Source organism: Leguminivora glycinivorella, chromosome 19 (assembly GCF_023078275.1).
Source record: "Leguminivora glycinivorella isolate SPB_JAAS2020 chromosome 19, LegGlyc_1.1, whole genome shotgun sequence".
NCBI lineage: Eukaryota > Metazoa > Arthropoda > Insecta > Lepidoptera > Tortricidae > Leguminivora > Leguminivora glycinivorella.
The window spans coordinates 3049768-3064089 of record NC_062989.1 but is presented as its reverse complement, the minus strand read 5'-3'; the positions used below and the strand labels follow the sequence as shown (position 1 = coordinate 3064089).

Sequence of the window (14322 nt, the reverse complement as noted above, 5' to 3'; positions counted from 1 at the left end):
GTACCTGCTGTCGCTGAAGTACCCGAAGAAACACTCCGTTCCCGGCTCCGGGTTCATTAGTGAAGTATGAACATTCTCCTCCCCTACAATAGAAATAGAATAATAAGAACCACGTTTATAAGCTAAAGAATTTCCCTACTCCTTTTAAGATTGAATTATGGTAACACTTACCGGAAAATACTTCATCAGACAAGCATTAACATTATTAAGTCTCGGCACAACCACCGAAACGCCAACGCATATCAGCAACAGCTGCAGTGCCGGTAGTCTGAGGACCTATTGCTCCTGTCCTCGATGATGGAACTATGCATTTCCAAAACACCAAATTAAAACTTTTCCTTATTATGCATCTATAAAGTTCCTCGAGATGCATGTGTACATTCCATGCCAATAAACATCATTATTATCTTATAAAATTAATTTCTGTACATATTTAGTCAGAAAACCCTTTTCTTCACGTCCAGAATTTTCCATCTCCCCATTCATTTGTTCTTTCTCTATCCAAATTCAAATTCCCCACCATAGAGGTAACTAGCCAAAAAGTCCTGAATAAACTAGATGAACAAAACCTTTATGCTGAAACTATAAAATAGACTGAAAGTATAGGAATGTAATTTTATTAATTTAACTAGAACATATTATTTATTTATTAGAAAAAATAAAATCATAAAAGTAAAAAAATACATACCACGTTAGTAACACAGATACTCACTAGGTGTCGCTACGTGACAAGAGTACAACAGTTATTTCTACAGCTACAGCTAATACGTCCACGATGGTTGCATTTCGTCCACTACGAGGTGTTAATGATTTGTCTACACAGCCAAGTGTTACAAAAATAGCGGCACACATACCCCACATTTTTAAATGACTTCAAAATGATACCTTAAATATTAAAATCAATCAATCAATCAAAATATTTATTCATAATTAATAAACTTAAAACTACACAATATGCAAAAAAAAACAGTATTACTAAAACTACATACGTACAAGGGATTGACAAGTTTATCACGAACTACTACTTTAACTACTTTAACTACTTTTTCCCACTTCCAGTAATTTATTGAACAACTATTTACTGACCCACGACCACTGCAATGGTTGAGGAGTCTATTTATAAGTCCGGAGCCGGTCGCCCGGCACTTTCCTTAAGCTTTCACTAGAAAATGTTCCACACTTAATAAAACAGGGAAAAGTGGTTGATAAATGTTTAAATCTGTACAATTTTAAGATAAGAAACGTCTCTCATTTAATTCTTTTTCTTAATAAAGAAAGCAAAAAAAAAATGTGACGAAAAGTAATTCGTTTATACAGAGTGGGGCCTGTAACAAAGGCGAAGAATTGAACTCTAGGCTATTCTCCTTATACTGATCAACATTTGTTCGGCGACTTTTAAAAATAACTTGTATTTTGATTTTTATCACCCTTGAAAGTTTTTTCTAAGAGGTAATGTATTGCGAATTCTGTTAAGTCTAAAGTGTGACAGACAACGTCAATGACAACAATAATGGCGTATAGTCATACTTGTTATGGAGAATTTTTGGCCAAAAGCTGCACTTTTGGATGGAAGCAAGCCGCTTTGCATGGTGATAGTAGACATCATAGTAAACGATTTTTTCCGAGGATATCGAAATTTCATCCCTTAGGAAGCCGAGCGTAGCGAGGTGTTTTATGAAAATGAAAAAAATTCTATCTTTTTATTGTATCGTCCGATTTTGACAAAACGTATCTCAAATGAAAAGTATTGATTTGTTTAATTAAAAAAAATACAAAGAAAAAAATTTTTAAAGAAAAGTGAGAAAAAAATTAAAAAAGTAAATTTACGTCTCGCACTGAATAACTTCAAAGAATGACAGACAAAATGTACAATGTCGATATACGAGTTTTTTTTAATCGAAGACAGATAAATTTTTAGTTGAAAACTGAAGACCGCATCGAAATCAGATTAGCATTTTTTAAGATACAAGTATAAAAAAAAAAAAAAAAAAAAAAAAAAAAAAAAAAGTTGGGAAAGATCGCTTTATATGGCCACTTTGAAATTCCTTTGCCAGAAAGTCAGAAATAATATGTTTTTCTGACACAGAAAAATACATAGTAACAGTACACATCAAAATAAAATTAAAAATTCCGAGGATATTATAATTTCATCCCTTAGAACGACGAGCGTAGCGAGGTCGGTTACGAAAACAGAAAAAAAAATCTCATTTTTTTGTACGTCGTCCGATTTTGACAAAACATGTTTCATTTGAAAGGTATTGCTTTATGTAACTTAAAAAAAATATTGAAAAAAATTGGAAAAAAATGTAAGATTTTTAAAAAAAAACCTTAATTTTCGTATCACACTGAATAACCGCAAAAAACGGTAGACACGGTGTATAATTTCGATATATGATTTTTTTAAATTAAAGACAAATAAATGCATGATTATAAACTAAAAACCGAATCGAAATCGAATCAGTAGTTTTTAAGATGCAAGTTGTCAAAGTTGGCTTAGTTTGTTTATATGGTCGCTTATAAATTCCTTAGCCAGAAAGTCAGAAACATTATATTTTTCTTACAGTTAAAAGTATGCATAGGTAATAGACATCATTATAAACAGTTTTTTACAAGGATATAAAAATTTCATTCCTTCAAAGTGGCCATATAAAGCGATCTTTCCCAAATTTGGCAACTTGTATCTTAAAAAATGCTAATCCGATTTCAATGCGGTCTTCAGTTTTCAACTACAAATTTATCTGTCTTTGATTAAAAAAAACTCGTATATCGACATTGTACATTTTGTCTGTCATTCTTTGAAGTTATTCAGTGCGAGACGTAAATTTACTTTTTTTAATTTTTTTCTTACTTTTCTTTCAAATTTTTTTTCTTTGTATTTTTTTTTAATTACCCAAAAATAATACCTTTTATTTGAGATATGTTTTGTCAAAATCGGACTACACAATAAAAAGATAGAATTTTTTTAATTTTCATAAAACACCTCGCTACGCTCGGCTTCCTAAGAGATGAAATTTCGATATCCTCGGAAAAAATCGTTTACTATGATGTCTACTATCACCATGCAAAGCGGCTTGCTTCCATCCAAAAGTGCAGCTTTTTTTCATAACTAGTATGACTAGTACATTGAAGCTAATATTTATTTTGTATGAAAAATTAAAAATTTAAAGACTTCATAATTTTTAAAAGTCACTGAACAAATGTTGATCAGTATAAGGAGAATAGCCTACATCTACAGTTCAATTCTTCGCCTTTGTTACAGGCGCCACTCTGTATGTAAAAAGGGATATTACGGTAGCTATTTCAATGGATTTACTGAGAGAGGAAATTTTGTTTTTTATTCACGCTCAATAATAGTACATTGTGCAACGAGGGGAGGAAGTTGAATATTACTAACGAGAGTAAGTTAAATCGCGACGGCTTGCCGGAGCGATTTAAAGACTCGAGTTAGTAATATTCATACTCCCCGAGTTACACACAATGTTTTTCATCACATTCGCAATGTAAAAAATATGTAAATAGATGTAAAAAAGTTAAGTATGGTACAAGAAATTTCATTATTCCCTTGGGAGAACGATTTTTCTATAACTCACGCTCCGCCTGCGTGAAATAGCACATTTAAAGTGCGGGTGTGATGAAAAATCCATTACTTGGAATTACTGTTATTTGAAACAACCTGGAAAGTAATAGGAAAGATGTTCAGTTACCCTTATGAATGGTCTTCGGGAGATAATCTCGTAAATTATCAGAAAACTAAAATTCGAGGTAAGAAACACAGGATACAAAAAAATAGATGAATAAATGTACCTCATGTTTTTATTTTATAGTTTTTTTGTCACGCTAAGAAAACGGGACGACATGGGACGTCACTACGATGTTGCCAGTGTCACTATTAAGGCTAGTACGCACTAAGCGGCTAGCCGCGTGCGGTTGCGGCAGGCCGCGTATTAATATTGCGTACAGTATGTGCAGTTCCGGTTTCATACACTCCTACCCGCTGTGTGGCTGACCGCTTACCTAGCCTTAAACTTTTACTCTTTTTGCCATTATACCTCATCTACTTTATACATGTATGTATTACCTATATATTTCGTAGGAACATTTTTTTATATACTTCATTATAATTCCAGCAGAACCTCCTCCAGAATGCGTAGTATCGGGTCCGCTTGCATTGTTGCTCCGCGCTTCAGTATACGTCGGTGTCTGTCCGTTACGCTTCGCGCGTACACTCGACGGTTGGCGGCCATCTTTGTCTACCACACTCGTCATCACACAACGTCTTGTCATGACTATCTTCAGTGAGTAAATATCCGTTGTTATTCCTTCATAACTTTAGCAAATCTTCCTTTGCCGAAATCGATTATCCTCATCAGCATGTAACAAAATTCAAATATTTGCGCCATTAGGTCACAAACATTCTCAAGGATGAGCAAAACTAAAACGCAAAACTTAAACTCAAGTAGGTTTCCAAAAAGATCATTTGCTACCTCTTTTCCAGATGCAGTAATGCTGGCAGCTTTCGTCCTGGACATCTGCCAAGAGCCCGGTCAGAGGATCCGGATTGGAGAGATGACGCTGCAGATGTTCGTGTGGATATCCGACATGCTGCTGATGATGATGATCGCCAGCGTCGCCGTCTACATGGCTCCTGAGAGGATGAACCACCTCCTTCAAATGCTGGAACAGTTGCGACAGGTACAATGTACAATCATCTGCAAAGAGAACTGTCAAACAAACTTCTATAGAAGGGAGAGGAACACTTCTCATAGCCTGTGTCTAACAGGGTGCAAAAATATTAGTACAAACTCAGTCGCCGAGATTTTCTGCCTAGACTATGACGAAAATGATTCTAAATCGTGCTCTAAAAATACCTCTTGCTTTTAAAAGTAAGAATCAAAATTGCTAATATTTGTTTCAGGTCAGCACAGAACTCAAAATCAGTCCATCGGCAAGGAGCGAAAGGATCAAAATGATTACAATCGTCTGCATACCTTTGTGGGCAGCCGCCATCTTAATAGCAGACTTTTACAGTTTCCTGGCTGGTTTCTCAGATGGAAAAATGTGTAAGTTAGCAACCCGAGGGTCAAAGACATTCAACCACCGCTTATGAAATTGGCACACCAATCAAACACCGCTTATGAAACTGGCATGCGAGTTTTCGCACCGTTTACATTGGCTCTTACTTTCCAAGTATACCCTCAAGGCCGAAACGGACTGACCAATAATTTTATCACAGGAGCCCTTCATAAGGCTAATACCTAATGGGAAAAGGCATATCTCAGAGCATATTTAAAGGCATATTTTAGTCAGTCGCAAGGTGACTAATACATTACGGGCGCTTTACAGACATAAAAAACTTTTTGCCGGCTAGTACGAAAACCTTACTTGTTCAGTCCCTAATACTTCCTATTATTGACTACGCTGATGTGTGTTGCACTAACATTACACCATAGATTTAGAATTATTAAACTAGATTGTTTAATTAGGTCAAAAAGTGTGTCCACATGAGAGGTAATTGTTTGGGCTGGTGTCCCTCTCGCATTTGCTGACAATGTCAACATTATTCAGTGACGTCATCACTGTCATAAATTGGGGATACCAGTCAATTTTCAAAGTTACTACTAAATCTACTAACACCCAATTGAAAGTATTTTTTAATTATACAAATCTTTGATTTACTGGCATCAAAATAATTACATTATAATTATTTTAAAATTTTTTCAAATATATCGAAACCCTAGTTTGAATATAACATTAAAATAAAATAAGAAGTTATAAAGTCAGGTAATATACAGATAAAAATACTACTAATATGGGAACCTCATTAACACTGGCAACACGTGCGAGAGGGACACCAGTCCAAACAATGCCCTCTCATGTGGACCGTTTTCGCTAGTCTGATACGATCGACTTTCTGTTTCAGCAATAAGGTTTAATTTCGTATGGCAAAAAATGTGATTGAGCTGTCCCCTGTAAAGGTCTTTGCATTATACAAGCCTCACTGTCTAAACTTGATCGTCTTCTTAACAACTGCATCAGATTCGTGTTTAACCTCCGCAAATATGACCACGTCTCTCCCTTTCGCCAAAAACTTCAATGGCTCCCAATTCGTGAACGCAGGTCATTGCGAATTTTATGTACCCTGTATTCAATTTTATTTGATCCAGCAGCACCCACTTATCTCAGGTCCAAATTTGAGTTTATAAGAGCCCGCCCCGGTTGTGTACTTCGTGACTCTCGTACTCTCAAGCTAGCTGTACTCCCACATCGGACTGGCTTCTTGTCAGACTCATTTACCTGTCAAGCGATTCGTCTGTGGAATGCTCTCCCTTTGCCTATCAGACAATCTCAGAGCAAACTTACGTTTAAAACCAAGTTGCGTAAGCATCTATTTGAAAACATTCGTGACTAAGTATTTGTATTATGTCTCACACTAGGTACGAAATTATTATATATATGTATGTATAATATATATTTATGTTTAATATATATTTTATTTTATTCTGAATATGTATTTATTATATGTATATAAGTAGGTTTATTGCGATAAGTATGAATACTGACTTGTGTTTTCTTATTTAATTTTTAAAATCCTGCACCAAACTAAGCTTTCTGTTTAGCCCAATGGTTGACTGGTAGAGAATGCCTCAAGGCGTAAAGTCCGCCATTTGTACTATTTTTTTGTAAATTTGTGCAATAAAGTTTAAATAAATAAATATTTTCCGTGTCCCTCTTAGAGATACATACATCAACCACAGTTAAGAGACAAATCAACGTCAAGCAGCAGAAACAAGTCCAATCATCCTCCTTGCGTTATCCCACCATTTGCCACGGCTCACGAAAGCCTGGTTCCGCATTGAGGTTAGTTGGCAATGCGGACCACAACAGAAATGAGTCTGTGGAATAGATTCCCATACAACAAATTTTGCGATCGCTAAATTCGGTGACAGAAGATTTGGTGCAACCGACCCTTAGATCCTTTGGAATACAATCCCCAGACGATGAAGCTGATATTGAAGATGCATTTGAATTCACAGGGTACATAATGTGCATGTACGGGCCCTACTATGTGGGAAATCTGATGGGAGTTATCGTTCTTCTGCAATGGAGCTGTGCTGTGCTGGCTGTACACACAGCCGTTGTCGCTGTTAATGACGAGCTGGTAACGTTGCGCAGAGGTTAGTTACTATTCGTTAGGCCTGCGATACGCAACTGGCGTGCCAACCGCGCCGCGTACAAATTACTGGCAAATGGACTGGCATGCAAGTATCTTGTACGTGGCTGGCATGACAGTTGTGCAAGATCACGGGCCTTAGAAGCGGGATTCGATGTTATGATATGTTTCAAATATCTAGAAGTACATCAAATTGTGTAAAGAAAATTTCAACGAAGTGGATGGATGGAGCTATATCAATGCGGCCCCTTTCGTATTAACATCAACCATGGCGAATTTTCAAAATGTTACTGAGGTTAAGGTTAAGGTTAAAGGTTAAGGACATGTTTGAGTGAAATTCTGACAAAATCACTTGAGCCGTTATCGTTATATACAGACGTCGTAAAAGACAGTACTGTGTTTTCCAAGTAGTTAGGTTCTATCACGTACCTAAAGGTTTTTGGTGTAAATATTACGCCTAACAACATTGTTGTTGGTTTAGGCATTTAACAAAAGTAAAATTTTAAGTCTGAGAAGGATTACAACTTCAAAATATGACAAGATTATTTACATACTGAAATTAAAAACTTAGCATCCGATTTAATAACTGGCTTAACACTTTCGAAACCGGGCTCTACGCGGCGCTACGACATTTTCGCTACATACGGGGAAACCCATGTAATCGGCTACGCTTCTACGAGCGGTGTGCCCGACAGTCGGGTTCTTGGTAGCGAAAGTGTTAATAGGCTACTGGGAGATTGAACCAAAGTAGCTGGCGGCATTACCTCGCAGGTTGATCTGTATAAGGTGTCCCCATATATTTATTTATTAATTTTTAAGCTAACTTGGAGTTGGAGCCGACGACAGTACTGGAAGACTTGCTGCGACCACCGAAAACAGAACGCAACACACTCGTCGATTGCTTCACGAAGCAAGCCAAGACTCCTGGTAAAACACAGATTTTTCTTTCACGGTTCTTACTACTTCTTACACATAATTCAAAACTTAGACTTAATTGCATAAAAATACATAAGTTTAAAGACTGGCCCCTTAGCCGAATAGCATTCCTGCGACGCCAAACGCCGCAGAAATGCAGTCTGGCTCTGTCACGCCAATACGCAAGAGCGATAGAGATAGATTACATTTCTGCGGCGTTTGGCGTCGCAGAAATGCCTTTCGGCTACGGGACCTGTCCTCCAACGTTTCATGGTTTCCTCTTAAGAACAATCTGGTTGGTTGTTGGATAAGGTAAGTAGTACTACCCTGGGTACCTTATCCAACAACCAACCAGATTGTTCTTGTAGTACGTATGCGGTATTGCGTATGGTACAGCAATGCAAATCTCATTACCATCAGGCGGGCCGTATGCTTGGTTGCTACTAATTCTACTGAAGATTTATGGCCAAATTGCCCAGAATCTCCAACCACTTGAAGAACAAAAACTTTCGCCGTTCTTAAATGACTTTAAAGAATATGAGGCTGTCAAATACATTGGTACTTATCCAAAATCATTGAACTTAGTGCGGAATCTATGAATGACATCGTTATTTTTTTAACATTGCCTATTTAACCCAGAGAAAATATTTCCGAATGTTACTCCACAAAATACCACTCATAGGACATTCTTTACCCCTTTCCACCTAATAAAAAATCTTAAAACGTTGCAAAAACCGAAGTTAAAAACTTCTAAATTTTCAGGAGATACCATGACTATATCACAAGCGCAATCCACCATTCGCCGTCTCGCTCTCTCCCACGAGCGTATAAGCGAGCTGACGAGACAGCTGAATGCGACCAATGGGATCTTCCTGATGTTTGTCCTCATGTCTACTTTCATTCGACTCGTGCTGACTCCATACTACCTTCTGCTTAGATGTAAGTTTATCTCTCTCTATCTGCTGAGATGGACATTGCCATCTTGCTCACTATCATGAGCGAAACGACAGCTGAATGCGACAAACGGGGTGCGGGGTCATCAGTTTGGTGTTGACTCCATACTGTCATGCTTTGCTGAGATTTAAGTTTGTCTCATTCTATCTGATGAGATGAGATGGATATTGTCATCCTCCTCACTCCCGTGAGGGGAAGAGAGCTGAATGCTACCAACAGGATCTTCCTGATGTTTCTTTGTCTTCTTGTCTGCTTTCATCCATCTGATGCTGACAACTTACCCGGTACTTCTGCTGATATGTACGCTTGTCTCTCTCTGACTGCTAACATGTAATTTATCTATCTCACTCTTTCTGTATACTGAGAATTGCCGTCTGTCTCTCTCATAATAATGTTAGTGATATCTCCCGCAGTTGACCATGATGAACGGATTATGTACGAGTTGGTGCTCCAAATCAACTGGAGTCTGTTCCACGTCCTCACACTCCTCTTGACGATCGAACCATGTCACTGGACACAGGAGCAGGTTATTTCCATTGCTTTATTTACCTACGCTTAAAAATTTGTCTTCTTTAGTTTTAGAGTTCTGTCATTTTCATTAAAAATTTTGACATAATCCTACCAGTTTTGTGACTTTTATGAAGGTACAGATCTTAAATTAGCTTTTTATTTTTCAATATGCTACTTCAGAGTAATTTTGAAATGCGGGCTTGACTATGTAAGTTAATATGGAGAACCGCTAGGTCAACGGATCATAACACTAGGTCAACGGAGCGGTCTCTCTACGTAGCATTACCATTGTAGATTTTAACTATAAAACTCCCGTGAGACTCAAACATATTTAAAAATATTTTAAGCGGGTTACTCACGTGTTAAGTCGATATAACGTTCGACATGTTTCGATCCATTTCCGAGGATCATTCTCAAGAGTAGCGACCCTGCCTTTACATGTCAAGAGCGCGACGCATACTGCCTTAAAATATTTTTAAATATCATTGTGGATATTTGAGAAAATCGTGATTTTTTTAATTTGATAAATCATGTTCCAAACAGAGGGAACGCACCCAGATCCTGCTAAGTCACCTGATCGTGCACTTGGCCCCGAAATCCGAGAAGCTATCCAGGGAACTCGACCAGTTTGCCAAGCAGATTCTACTCAGCAATGCCAAGTATATGCCACTGGGAGTCTATGCGTTGGCCCGTCCACTTATGGCTACGGTAACTTTTATTATATTTACATACATACATACATACAATCACGCCTGTATCCCATGAAGGGGTAGGCAGAGCACATGAAACTACTCAAGCTTCAGTGCCACTCTTGGGAAATAAGGGGTTGATAGAAAACGAAACTGTGACATTGCAGTGACAGGTTGCCAGCCTCTCGCCTACGCCACAATTTAACCCATATCCCACAGTCGCCTTCTACGACACCCACATAACACATTTATAATAAAAAATACCTTTTTTTCCTTCCTTTCTTTCCTTTGTTTCCTCCTTCAAAACTTAATCAATCATAACGACATTTGAGAATCTTAATAACAATGAAATAATCTGTGTCGTACCGTTTAGTTTTTTTGGCTAACTGTTACCAATTTTAAATACCACACCTTTTTTTGCGCCATAATCAATAAGGCCGCTATTGGACATTTTTGATTGGCTCTAGCGTCATTAAAAATAAGAAAATCAAAACGGTCCGTCACAGATAAAAATAATAATAATCTGTGTTGAAAAAATTATTGCTCTAATATCTTCAAAAACCAGGGAGGAAATAGTCGAGAGCGTTTGTATGGAGATTGACCCCTCCCCTCCTGTATCGTCTTAAGTTTTATTTACTTAAATGAAAATTGAAATTTTGCGTTAGCCTGATCGTAATAATTAATTTCAAACTTTTTTTTTATTAGCCTGTTGTAGTGTCGCACTGCTGGTCAAAGGCATCCCCTCCAATTTCAAACTTGGTTGATACAAATACAAATTCAAGTTATTGTTTATTTAATAAATAAACTAAATTGTTATTCTGATGTTTTCAGATGCTGGGCGGAGTGACAACATACCTAGTTATAATCATACAATTCCAGAAAATCTCTGATCAACTTTAAGACAGGAGGACCAACATGTTTTATAAATCTGATTCTCTAATTCGGCCTTAACGCAAACTGACATTTCGTTGCGCCAGGTGGCGCAAGCGCAACTATAAGCGCCTCCTGTCACTTCTATATCACATAGTTGTGTCGGCCAAGACATATGTAACTCCATATAGATAGCTACAGTCTAAGAAAAAATGTACCTCAGAACCATAAATAGAAATAGGTACGGTGGCCTAGATGGCGTTACACCTTTGGGGGACGCTCGGCTAGATGGCTCTAATAATAATTTGAAATTTTAACACATATGGACCAAATTGTCAAAACTGAGGTTTGAAAGTTTTAAGCTTGTGTCGAGAGATAGCAGTCTATGCACTGTGATTACATATTTTACTTTTACAGTAACTCTATACCACATAACCGTATCTGACATTTTAACACATATCTATTAGCTTAGAATATGGCCTAAAGCTTGTGTCGAGAGATAGCAGTCTATGCACTGCGATTACATATTTTACTTTTACAGTAACTCTATACCACATAACAGTATTTGACATTTTAACACATATCTAGCTTAGAATATGGGCCAAAGCTTGTGTCGAGAGATAGCAGTCTATGCACTGTGATTGCATATATTATTTTACTTTTACAGTAACTCTCTATAATACTCGATCCTCTTTGGTGTTGGGAAGCCCCACACAAATGCATGACCACAGCTAAATCCATTCTAGATGCTGCATTAATGCACAGAAAATAATCAAATCACTTTTTTTTTTACTTTTTACTTGGCAACATGCCGTGCTCCGTCCCTACAGCAGTTAACTTTTATTACAACTAAGGGCCACTTGTACCAACGAAAATGCAGGGTTAACCCGAGGGTTAACCCACCATTTTATATGGAATTTGACAGATGACAGCCCACTAACCCTGAGTTAAGTGGTTGATGCAAGTGGGCCTAAAAGGTGCATACCTACTTATTTGCGATTTTGGCAGTCTTCGTGATGTCCTTTGAAACGATTATTTTTACGAAAAGTTAAAACCACGTCTCCTGAAATCTGTATTTAGTTATTGTCTTTTTAATTTAAATTAAATAAATGTTAGTTCTATAACGTTTCATTAGTTTCCCGGAATTCTCCTACCGTTAGTGTTTGAATACTAATGCGTGTTATCCTTCACGCCGAATTAAGTAGATTAGTTTTGAGCTGAGCCGCGTCTTAAGGACGTCACAAGTTTCAAGGCCAAATTGTCCCTTAGGTACAGAACAGTCGATTTAGCCCTGAGGTCTTTTTAGATCTAAATCCTAACAGGACAAATTTATACACAATCTGATTTTGCCAAACGATGGGTCTTGTGTAATATTTCATACTAATAATGTGTATTTGTTTATTATTCAATAAATCCATACTAATGTTATAAATGGGGAAGTGTGTGTGTCTGTTTGTTTGTCCGTATTTCACGGAGCGACGAATTGACGTGATTTTTTCAGTGGAGATAGTTGAAGGGATAGAGAGTGACATCTACTTTTGTCTCTTTCTAATGCGAGCGAAGCCGCAGGTAAAAGCTATTTGTACATATTAGCATACTATTTTGTTAAAACTAACATTAATATTGAAACTAAACTCCATTCGTTCCGGGCCCTCTCATGTGCCCATCACACTCGATGCGTTCCCAAAGAAATTAGACATTGGAAGACTTTGGCTCAGCAGTCTCGAGTATCGATTACATTTTGCGATAAATGATTGTGGAATGGAAACGTCAACAATTTCTACTATAGGTTTGGTGCCCTCAAACAGGTATGTACCTATATCCCAATGACATCAAATCTTTTTTAGGGTTCCGTAGTCAACTAGGAACCCTTATAGTTTCGCCATGTCTGTCTGTCCGTCCGTCCGTCCGTCCGTCCGCGGATAATCTCAGTAACCGTTAGCACTAGAAAGCTAAAATTTGGTACCAATATGTATATCAATCACGCCAACAAAGTGCAAAAATAAAAAATGGAAAAAAATGTTTTATTAGGGTACCCCCCCTACATGTAAAGTGGGGGCTGATATTTTTTTTCATTCTAACCCCAACATGTGATATATTGTTGGATAGGTATTTAAAAATGAATAAGTGTTTACTAAGATCGTTTTTTGATAATATTAATATTTTCGGAAATAATCGCTCCTAAAGAAAAAAAAAAGTGCGTCCCCCCCCTCTAACTTTTGAACCATATGTTTAAAAAATATGAAAAAAATCACAAAAGTAGAACTTTATAAAGACTTTCTAGGAAAATTGTTTTGAACTTGATAGGTTCAGTAATTTTTGAGAAAAATACTGAAAACTACGGAACCCTACACTGAGCGTGGCCCGACACGCTCTTGGCCGGTTTTTGATATTTAATGAGATCGTAAATAATAACTGCAATAATTTTTAATTTCAACAAATCAAACACACTATATTTATTAAATGCTAATACACTTTTCTTAATACTAATTTCACAAATCAAGTCGTAATAGGCCATACTAAAAGTCATAGATCTAATTATTGTCATAACTGAACGAGGGACTGTCCTCTTCCACATCATAATTTTCCATCCTGTCCCCCTCTTTATCCATATCCTCTGCCCCCTTATCTTCATACCGCTGGGCGTTGTCATCAGTATCTCTACCAGCGGTGCTGCCTCTCTTCTCTCCTTCACTCTCGTAGTATTCTCCATTGTTGTCCTGCTCTTGCTGGCTGTAGTGGTCTTCACCGGCTTGTTGTGCGGTGTCTGCAATATTAAGTATACAAAGTAGGTAACTGTTTATGGATTTTTATATGCCTAGCAGGAGTAGCAGGTGATCATCAGTGTAGCTCTGGGAAGTATTAAAATTTAGCATAGGGTTTAAAATTTATTCAGGGTGATTAAAAGACAAGAGTCAAAGAAAAATTTAAGTGCCTGTCCTTATTCCAATACTTAAAAATTCTGGTTGATATGCAATTTCTAGACCACCTTTTACTTAATCGACCTATTTAAGATTTATATATAGATAAATAATAAATAAATAAATATTATAGAATATTCTTACACAAATTGACCGAGTTCCACGGTAAGCTCAAGAAGGCTTGTGTTGTGGGTACTCAGACAACGATATATATTATATAATATACAAATACTTATATACATAGAAAACATCCATGAGTCAGGAACAAAAAAATATCTGTTCTCATCATACA

At 37.1% G+C, this 14322-nt stretch overlaps 1 protein-coding gene across 1 annotated transcript; it reads left to right on the top strand.

Moving 5' to 3' along the window:
• The first annotated feature begins 4138 nt into the window (after positions 1–4138).
• Positions 4139–11322, top strand: LOC125236709 (gustatory receptor for sugar taste 43a-like). The gene is made up of 9 exons (XM_048143628.1): positions 4139–4295; positions 4496–4692; positions 4916–5060; positions 7035–7175; positions 7991–8098; positions 8849–9025; positions 9454–9566; positions 10094–10258; positions 11071–11322. The coding sequence occupies exons 1-9, from the start codon at positions 4283–4285 to the stop codon at positions 11137–11139; spliced, it is 1128 nt and encodes a 375-aa protein (XP_047999585.1). The 5' UTR covers positions 4139–4282; the 3' UTR covers positions 11140–11322.
• Positions 11323–14322: the final 3000 nt, after the last annotated feature.

Excerpts from the sequence above, each read along its gene's own strand:
- LOC125236709 (XM_048143628.1), top strand. Across the intron at positions 4,693-4,915 it reads TGCTGGAACAGTTGCGACAG|GTCAGCACAGAACTCAAAAT; the intron begins GTACAATGTACA and ends TATTTGTTTCAG. Across the intron at positions 10,259-11,070 it reads CCCGTCCACTTATGGCTACG|ATGCTGGGCGGAGTGACAAC; the intron begins GTAACTTTTATT and ends TGATGTTTTCAG.